The 10,765-nt window shown below is 38.6% G+C and overlaps 1 protein-coding gene across 1 annotated transcript in view; it reads right to left on the bottom strand.

The window, feature by feature from the left end:
- LOC143703211 (receptor-type tyrosine-protein phosphatase S-like) overlaps window positions 1-10,370 on the bottom strand; it is a 100,357-nt gene extending 89,987 nt beyond the window's left edge. Inside the window, exons 1-2 of the mRNA XM_077197265.1 lie at window positions 10,287-10,370; window positions 4,792-4,893 (exon numbers count right to left, since the gene is read on the bottom strand). Of these exons, the coding sequence (XP_077053380.1) occupies window positions 4,792-4,879 (88 nt within the window). The 5' untranslated portion in view covers window positions 4,880-4,893; window positions 10,287-10,370. The remainder of the gene's footprint in view (window positions 1-4,791; window positions 4,894-10,286) is intronic.
- Between the last annotated feature and the right edge of the window lie 395 nt (window positions 10,371-10,765).

The following is a 10,765-nucleotide window of genomic DNA, read 5'->3' on the forward strand; positions in this document are numbered from 1 at the left end:
AGAGCAAAGCATTCTGGGAGAGTTACAGCACAGCTAACCAGTGAACAATTTTTTTTCAAATATTTTGTATAGAAAAGACACTAAATATTTAGTAATAAACGCTGTAAGAACAATAGATCCGATCAGTTGATGTGAATAATAACTCTATGATCTTCTGTAGAGCTGTTTACAGCTGAATTTGAATTTGTCTCATATTTGATCAAGTTTCATCATTGATTCTGATATTTTCCTGTTTATTGCTGTGAAACGATCTCCCCTGTACAAAGCGCTGGAGTAATAAAGCTGACTGGACATATAATGACATTATAATATCAGTCTGCTCTGAGTTGTCTGGCTATTGAAAGATCCATATTGATCTAATGACAGTGAAATAGAGAAGCATGGCACTTTTACTCGTCCTGATATCAGTAAGAGCATAAAGAGTCTGTGAATGATGCAATAAACACCCGCCTAACTCTCAGACTGATTCATAAAAGGCCACTAAACACTCGACTCTGGAAGCGAGAGGATCAGCTTATACAACACACACACCCACACACACACACACACACACACGTCCTGAAATAAGATAAATCCCATCACATAGAAACTCTTTCACCTAGATATCATCATATAGAGACTGTGTCTGTTCCCTGAATTAGGACATACAAAAAACTCCCAAACCCATTTAAGGGTAAAAATGTAATTGATGTTCAACAAATAAAATACAGATATAATACAGATTAACAAATGATAAAGCTCGGGTTGTTAAATATTCGATCCCTTACTTCAAAAGCACTTATTGTTAATGATATGATTACAGATTATAACCTAGATACGCTGTGTTTGACAGAAACCTGGCTAAAACTAGACGATTACATTATTTTAAATGAGTCCACCCCTCATGATTACTGTTATAAACATGAACCTCGCCTGAAAGGCAAAGGGGCAGGTGTTGCTGTAATTTATAGTAACATCTTCAGAATTACTGAGAAGTCTTCTTTTAAATATAATTCTTTTGAAGTGTTGGTGCTTAATGTAACCCTATCTAGTGTAAATGATAAATCACGTTTTAGACGTTTGTGCTGGCTACTGTATACAGGCCACCAGGGCACCATACAGACTTTATCAAAGAATTTGCTGACTTTCTATCAGAGTTAGTACTGCCTGCAAATAAAGTCCTAATTGTTGGTGATTTTAATATACATGTAGATAATGGAAAAGATGCAATGGGATTGGCTTTTAAAGACATTCTTAACTCTATTGGAGTTAGACAACACGTGTCAGGACCTACTCATTGTCGTAATCATACTCTAGATCTAATATTATCACATGGAATAGATGTTGATGCTGTTGAATTTCTGCAGCAGAGCGACAACATCTCAGATCATTATCTAGTCTCATGTAAACTTCTAGTCTCGTGTAAACTCCGTGTTATGTTAGACCTATCACTTCTTCCACTAAATATCGCTTTATTAATAATAATCAGTGTCATCATCTCAGCATCCCAGATAGTTTAGCAGAACTCGATATTGCGACAGAAACTTTTAACTCTCGCTTTTCCAGCACTTTAGACACAGTTGCTTCGTTGCGCTTAAATGGTAAATGGACTGCATTTATATAGCGCTTTAACAGACCCATTGGCCAACAAAGCGCTTTACATCTTGCCTCACATTCATTCACGCATTCATACAGCGACGGCGGTGTCAGCCATGCAAGGCGCCATCCAGCTCGTCGAGAGCAGCTGGGGTTATGTGTCTTGCTCATGGACACCTCGACACTTGGTCAGGTGGAACCGGGGATCGAATGACCAACCTTTCGGTTTGTAGACAACCTACATGAACCACTGAGCCACTGCCGCCCATATGAAGATTAAAGAAAATATTCCAACGCCGTGGTACAGCGAGGACACTCTCACACACAACACACACACACACACACACACACACACACACACACACACACACACACACACACACACACACACACACACACACACGTGTGTGTGTGTGTGCTCTTTGATATCTTTCATCTGAAAGCCACATTTCTAGCATCTGTAAAACTAAACAGTAACTAATTTTTTCTGTCTTAAAACTTCCATCTTAAAAATATATCTAAATTACGTCATATGCTCTCAATGACAAATGCGGAACAACTAGTTCATGCGTTCATGACATCAAGGCTAGATTATTGTAATGCTCTACTGGGTGGTTGCCCTGCACGCTTAATAAACAAACTACAGCTAGTTCAAAACGCAGCCGCTAGAGTTCTTACCAGAACCAGGAAGTACGACCATATTAGCCCGGTTCTGTCAACACTGCATTGGCTCCCTATTAAACATCGTATAGATTTTAAAATATTGCTGATTACTTACAAAGCACTAAATGGTTTAGCTCCCCAGTACTTGAGCGAGCTCTTAACCCATTATAGTCCTGTGTCGGCACAGACTCTCAGGAGACACTCAAGGATGAATGAATCTTCAAGCAAAAGGAACTGGATGAATATTTGAATGCTACCAATGCTGATCTGAACTCTGCCTGAATTATAATCACACAGTGTTCGTTGGTTGGCCAGAGGAGGACTGAGCGACTGAGTCTGGCTTCTCGTGAGGTTTGTTCCTCCATTCTGTCACTGATGGAGTTTGGGTTAGCCTCTGGCTTGCTTAGTTGGGGACACTTAATACTCAACAATATTATTGATGTGACTGACGCTGCTGTATGAGAACTGAGCTGAGCTGGAGATAACATCTTCTTTTTTTTTTTTTTTTTGCATAACTGCTTTATAGATGAAATGACCAAATTTAATAATTGATGATCTTTACAACTTCAGCTGAACAACACACGAAATGCATTGTTTTCCTGTTATCTCTGTAAAGCTGCTTTGAAGAGATTTGTATTGTATAAAGTGCTATATAAATAAAGGTGACTTGACTTAACACACTCACACTCTCTCTCTCTCTCTCTCACACACACACACACACACACACACACACACACACACACACACACACACACACACACATACACATACACACACACACACAGCTGTAGTGGATACGGTGCTCTGAGTACATTTCTGTGGTGTCCTGTTGCCATAGCGGTGAGTTACAGCGAGCCGAGGCTGATCCTGTGACGTTCAACATGAAACCCACACACACCTGCAGGTGTGTGTGTGTGTGTGTGTGTGTGTGTGTGTGTGTGTGTGTGTGTGTGTGTGTGTGTGTGAGGAAGCATCAGAATTAAAAGCCTGAAAGCTGATCCCACTTAATTTACTCTGCTCTCTTATTTCTTTTCCACTTGTTTAACGTGTTATTTTATATTAAAGAGCAGATATTCACCTATAGAAAGAGCTCCACTAGAGCTGTTCCTCTTCTGCAGCTGTGTTCAGTGTGTAGTGTTGCTGTTTGATCATGAGAAAGCTCCAGTTCATCTCTATATCAGAGTAGTGTTTCTGAACTCCTGAAACGCCTCCATCAGTCGAGTGGCAGTCAGGAGAGTCGGGATTTTCCCGGTGGGCCGGTAGTGTTTCGAGGCCGCGAGTACGGTCTGATAACAGTTATACATTGCGAGTTCTGAGCAACACCATCCGGCGGCCTGGTGTGCAGCCGCTCTCAACCCTTAAATAAATGCATCGATCCAAATTTTTTCAAAAATTTTTTGAGTTCTTAAATGGTCTAGTGGGAGATCTTCTGCCAAGCGTGTCAGAGGTTACGGGTTCTAATCCGCACTCGTATAGTTTATCTTTTTCTGAATGAACACTGAACCGAACTGAGTGAACACTGAACTGAATCAACACTGAACTGATGTGAATCAACACTGAACTGAACTAAATCAACACTGAACTGAATCAACACTGAACTGAACTGAACTGAATCAACACTGAACTGAATCAACACTGAACTGAATCAACACTGAACTGAATCAACACTGAACTGAACTGAATCAACACTGAACTGAATCAACACTGAACTGAATCAACACTGAACTGAATCAACACTGAACTGAATCAACACTGAACTGAATCAACACTGAACTGAATCAACACTGAACTGAACTGAATCAACACTGAACTAAATCAACACTGAACTGAATCAACACTGAACTGAACTGAATCAACACTGAACTGATGTGAATCAACACTGAACTGAACTAAATCAACACTGAACTGAATCAACACTGAACTGAATCAACACTGAACTGAACTGAATCAACACTGAACTGAATCAACACTGAACTGAATCAACACTGAACTGAATCAACACTGAACTGAATCAACACTGAACTGAACTAAATCAACACTGAACTGAATCAACACTGAACTGAATCAACACTGAACTGAACTGAATCAACACTGAACTGAACTGAATCAACACTGAACTGAACTGAATCAACACTGAACTGAATCAACACTGAACTGAATCAACACGGAACTGAATCAACACTGAACTGATGTGAATAATAATTCTATGATCTTCTGTAGAGCTGCTTTACAGCAGAATCTGATTGTGTCTCATATCTGATGAAGATTCATCACTGATTCTGATATTCTCCTGTTTATTACTGTGAAGCGTTCTGTCCTGCGTGAAGCGCTGGAGGAATAAAGCTGATTCTTCAGTATTTTGCGGTGAGAATGCAAAGCTATTCAAAAGAGTTCGACTCAATTTCATTCCAGCGTCCACCAGACATGAATCTTTCTGCTTTAATAATTCATTGCAGTAAAACAGCATCAGCCTCTGCTTAGTTTCCATGACGACATCCCATCACAAAAGGACATTGCATTGTTACCATACCAACACCAGTGTGTTAGACCTACTCAAGGCGTCGCAGGAGTTCTGGCAGAAGAAGAAGAAGATGAAGATGAGCATCGAGAGGAGAGGAGCTCTGTCGACCCGCACAGCCATGACCCTCGACGCTTCTGTGGAGCACACACACACACACACACACACACACACACACACACACACACACACACACACACACACACACACACACACACACACACACACACACACACAGTGTAATCAGCATCTGTCGAGATACAAACAGCACTGAAGCCGTTCAAGAAGGGGTTATAAAGCTCAAAATATCTGACAGAAGATGAAGACGACAATATCTATTTACAACATTATTTATAAATGTTGCTTGTGGCAATATCAATAAATGCTATTCATGACAATATTCATAAATGTTACTTATGATGATATCAATAAATGTTACAACAAGTTAACTCATTTTTCTTACGACAATATTAGTAAATTCTATTTACATCAATATTCATAAATGTTACTTATGCCAATATTAATACATTTTACTTATGATAATATTAATAAATGTTACTTATGCCAATATTAATACATTTTACTTATGATAATATTAATAAATGTTACTTATGCCAATATTAATACATGTTATTATGATAATATTAATAAATGTTACTTATGCCAATATTAATAAATGTTACTTATGCCAATATTAATAAATGTTACTTTTAAAAATATAAAAAAATGTTACTTACGACAATATTAATAAATGTTACTTAGAAAAATATTAATAAATGTTACTTTTAAAAATATAAACAAATGTTACTTACGACAATATTAATAAATGTTACTTACGACAATATTAATAAATGTTACTTAGAACAATATTAATAAATGTTACTTATGACAATATTAATAAATGCTTCTCAAGAAAATGACTCTTGATTTAAGAATTTTTAGATATTTGTGCTGGAAAACAAGACAGAAACACTGAGGAAGAACATTATTTTTTTCGGTGTAGAAATAACGCAGAATCTTGCATTTATATGGTGTAAAAAAAAACATATACAACAAAAATACAGTATGGTTGCACAATAAACTGCAATGTTGAAGGCAACCGTTCATCACTGCTGCGAGCCAAGCCGCTTTCTGATGCGGTTTCGATCCGGCGCAGATGCGGCTCATTACAGCGGATGTTTAATATAGAGTAAATGCTTTTATGGTCTGGACTCTGATTAGAATAAACACACACTCAAACAGTCGTGAGTAAAGTGCTTGTGTACAACAACACACTCATCTCAAGCCTCTCATCATCACTACACTTATATAGATATGGATTTTTTACAAGAGAACCCATTAATTATTGAAAAGCTTCCCAGGCATTGTGTGTTTACTCTCTGGCCTTCACATCCCACCGTGTGCTAACTACACACACACACACACAGACACGCGCGCGTGTTAAAAGTGTCTTTCCACGTTAATCAGAGTTCGTGCTAACCAGCCATGACATGCGACGATTATATTTTAGAAACGGTTTCTATTTTTCAGCGACGCACGCTGGAACAACAAACACAAAGTGTGGCAATGATAATCTCAGGTACTGTTTATGTGCTTTATTTAATGTCAAAAGCGTGTAATGTGACTTTGAATATCATCAGTGCTCCTGGATAATTCACCTCAGATCTTGATATTAAACAAATGGAAACAAGAACGTTCAAACTGTGAACAAACAAGTGTATTCTTTGACAAAGATTGTTTTAGTAATTCAGTAGCCTATGTAGTTTTAATAATGTCTAAATGGTGTAATATTTGTGAATTATGTATTTATTTTCTTGAGAGTGCCGTCAGGATTACTCTCGGGTGCCGCGAGACTCCGCCCACACGCTGCTCTGATTGGCTGTGGGGTTTGACTGATTTTGACGCATCTAGTGTGGACAGAATAAAGATCTGTCGCTGGAATCTTATCGCATCGCCTCTGGATCGGACGCATTCCCCCGAGAGCGAGGGACTGCAAAGCATCAGTGTTTACTAGGGGTGTAAATCGGACAGTTCATCACGATATGATACGATATCGATTATCTGATTCAGCGATATGATATTTCCCGATACCTCAAAAAATTCTGCGATACAATTACGATTCGATTCGATTCAGGGCTGTCTCAATCAATTTATCGATATTTAGATATTATGTGCCAGGTGTACACAACCAGTTACGTTTACTAACTCACAAATGCATCCAAAAATATATAACATGAAAGTTTAATTAAACTGTTTGAAAATTGCACACCCTCTCTCCAATTGGGACATTTGCAAGTTGTTTGTTACAAGTTACAAGTGAAAAAAAAAACATGATATATGAAAATGAACAAGAACGGAATTATCTGTTTTTGCAATTTAACTCTATAACAGAAGAGTTCATTTGTAAAAACAGATAACTCCGTTCTTGTTTACTTTCATATATCATGTTTTTTTAGTTTTTTTTTTTGGGCATTTGAATATCAATCAAACTGCAGCTGGGTTGTTCTGATGTAATAATAACAAAAAAAAATACAGGTAACTTATAAAATTAAAGTTCATTGAAAGTATTTATATATATATATAGAGATAGATAGATAGTGTGGCAAAAGCAGATAACTAAAACACTTTTAATCTTTGTAACGTTAATCTCCTCAGCTGACATAGGCGCGTCAAACATTTGTTGTTGTGATTAACGTACACGCAATACAGAGAGCTTTTCCCTCACCACTAACGTGCTGTTTTAGGAAGATTCCGTGAAAAAGTTTAAGCTTTTATTTTCCTTTTTACGCCCCAAAGAAGATATTACGGGTTCATCAAGTTCGTTGAAATCCATCCTGGATACATTTTTAATCAGCTTTGTCGAAACTTCTCTCAGCTAGCGCGTCTTTTCAAAGTGACTATCAGCCTTGTCACCTGACCTGAATACTGCGCACTGATTCGCTAAAACAGACTTTTCGGGTTGTTTTCACAAACAAGAAGGGTGCGTGTCGTTTCTGCTGTAAAACATAAACTCGCGATGCACTGACAGTGAAAAATTCTGGCTTTTGTTGGGTCAATCTTGTCAGCCGTCTATTTCAGCAGAGAAAAGTTATGTGAGGATGTGGAGAGTGTCAAAATAAAGGTTCCGTATATCGATATTTTATGTGTGGCATCGATGCATCGTATCGTTAGACATTTGATCGATGCATCGATCCATATCGATGTATTGTTACACCCCTAGTGTTTACTCAGTCCATTATTCTCCTCCAGCGCTGAATGTGCGGATCGTCAAGATATCCCATATCCATCAGGATACATTATGCACTTTTCATTCACGTGAACAATAATAGAAGGAGAACCCAAACATGAGAACCAGGGCTGAGGATTGAGAAGTGTGTGTGGCGTCAGACACTCAAACACATTCCCTGTGGTTATATATATATATATATACACTCACCTAAAGGATTATTAAGAACACCTGTTCAATTTCTCATTAATGCAATTATCTAATCAACCATTATTGCTTAGCAGTTGCTTCAATGAATTTAGGGGTGTAGTCCTGGTCAAGACAATCTCCTGAACTCCAAACTGAATGTCAGAATGGGAAAGAAAGGTGATTTAAGCAATTTTGAGCGTGGCATGGTTGTTGGTGCCAGACGGGCCGGTCTGAGTATTTCACAATCTGCTCAGTTACTGGGATTTTCACGCACAACCATTTCTAGGGTTTACAAAGAATGGTGTGAAAAGGGAAAAACATCCAGTATGCGGCAGTCCTGTGGGGGAAAATGCCTTGCTGATGCTAGAGGTCAGAGGAGAATGGGCCGACTGATTCAAGCTGATAGAAGAGCAACTTTGACTGAAATAACCACTCGTTACAACCGAGGTATGCAGCAAAGCATTTGTGAAGCCACAACACGCACAACCTTGAGGCGGATGGGCTACAACAGCAGAAGACCCCACCGGGTACTACTCATCTCCACTACAAATAGGAAAAAGAAGGCCCCTTAGTGCCAATTGGGCATCGTTTAAATGCTACCTGAGCATTGTTTCTGACCATGTCCATCCCTGTATGGCCACCATGTACCCATCCTCTGATGGCTACTTCCAGCAGGATAATGCACCATGTCACAAAGCTCGAATCATTTCAAATTGGTTTCTTGAACATGACATTGAGTTCACTGTACAAAAATGGCCCCCACAGTCACCAGATCTCAACCCAATAGAGCATCTTTGGGATGTGGTGGAACGGGAGCTTCGTGCCCTGGATGGGCATCCCACAAACCTCCATCAACTGCAAGATGTTATCCTATCAATATGGGCCAACATTTCTAAAGCGTGCTCCAGTGCTAGCGTGCTCCAGTGCTAGCGTAATCTCTAGCGCTCCGTCAGGATCTGCTGATTCCTCTGGGAAACACATGAACAGATCCAGCATATACTCACAGACGCTTGTATTGTAGAACTACTTCTAAACTACATACTCTAAAACACTGATCTCAGAGGCGCTGCACTAATGCTAATGTGCAACTCAAGCTTATTATAGGTTTACATTTTTACATTAGTATTTATTTTAATATCATTTTCAAATTTCCTATAAATTTCAGTTTAGTTTTAGTTAGTTTCATTAATGGTTTGTTTTCGTTTAGCTTTTTTTTTTTAACACATTTTTATTTAGCTTTTATATATTTAGTTTCAGTTTTAGCATTATGGTTTAGCAGAGTTAACAGAACTCTTCCAATTCCCATGATTATTACGATTATTCTTTTATGGTTATTTTTATAATTAATCCTTTCAAACATTATCCATTTATGCTTTTTGTCTATTGCATCTTTTAATAACATTCACTCATAGTTGTAGTCATATGCATGTATTCTATTCAGACCAGACATTTAGTTTAGTTCTACTCTGACAAACGTATGTGTATTTCTGGGCTAGACATGCTAGCTGTTTTTCTCCCTTCTGCTCAGATCTCCTGTCTAATATGTGCGGTATCTTGTTTTTTATTAAGTTGCACATGAGGTGATTATCTTACCTGGAATTAAAGTATATCTGTATTTGCATAAGGTCTAGACATGATGGAAATACTGATTTGGCCATTTCTGCTTCTTAGGGCTGGTTCACACAGAAAGCGGTTTTGCATTGAAAAACAGAAAAAAGACGCAACGCTCATACATTGAAAAACAAAGTAGCGCAGTCCAATGTAAAAACGTGATTATTCGATACAGGATGAGAGCTTATTACTCACAAAAACGATTATTTATTTTTCGTAATGATTACTTTATTTAGATGGCATCTGTGCAGTCGCCCATCAAAGGTAAAGTGCGAAACGAACACTTTCTAAAATGAGTTTATTTCCTTCGCTCCAGGAAACGCGTCTGCGTTTTCTGTCAGGCCTCATCAAAGTTCAGTCGATCCCGTGACACATGCAAATCACACGCTGGAGGAGACGGCACGTACAGAAATAGAGGGAATGAAGGGATGTCATTATCCAGCACACACACACACACACACACACACACACACACACACACACACACAGTCTACAGATACTCACCGCACTCGCTTCTCTTTTTTCTAGATGTGTTTGAGCTTCATGTCCTGGTTTTCATAATCCTCAGCGGTCTGATCCGGTGTTCCTACAATCAGACACGACATGGGAGATTTAAATGAACAAATGTTATATAACACTCAAAAACTATTGTCTAATAAAGCAGCAAGAGGCCGTGAGTTACAGTGATTTTACCATGAGAAAGATCGGTCAGACACACACGTCACAGAATGTGTTTTATCAACATCTGGTTCAGTGTGTTCAGTGTCACTGACCAGCTCACAGAAATATATGTTTTGATAAAGTTGCCATTACGTTACGCAAACTTTATTTCTGAATGTTCTGTGAACGTTCAAAACATCCAATTTTTCAAATGTTAAACTAGTGGTGGACATCAGTACTGCAGTCCAGGTTCTAAATATCAGAGATCATTGTTTCCCCGCCTCCTCAGACTCGACGTTCACGCAACAGGAAAGAGCGCGATG

This window comes from Siphateles boraxobius, unplaced genomic scaffold, assembly GCF_051911475.1.
Source record: "Siphateles boraxobius isolate OS27281-9 unplaced genomic scaffold, OSU_SipBor_1 383, whole genome shotgun sequence".
In the NCBI taxonomy this organism is placed as follows: Eukaryota; Metazoa; Chordata; class Actinopteri; order Cypriniformes; family Leuciscidae; genus Siphateles; species Siphateles boraxobius.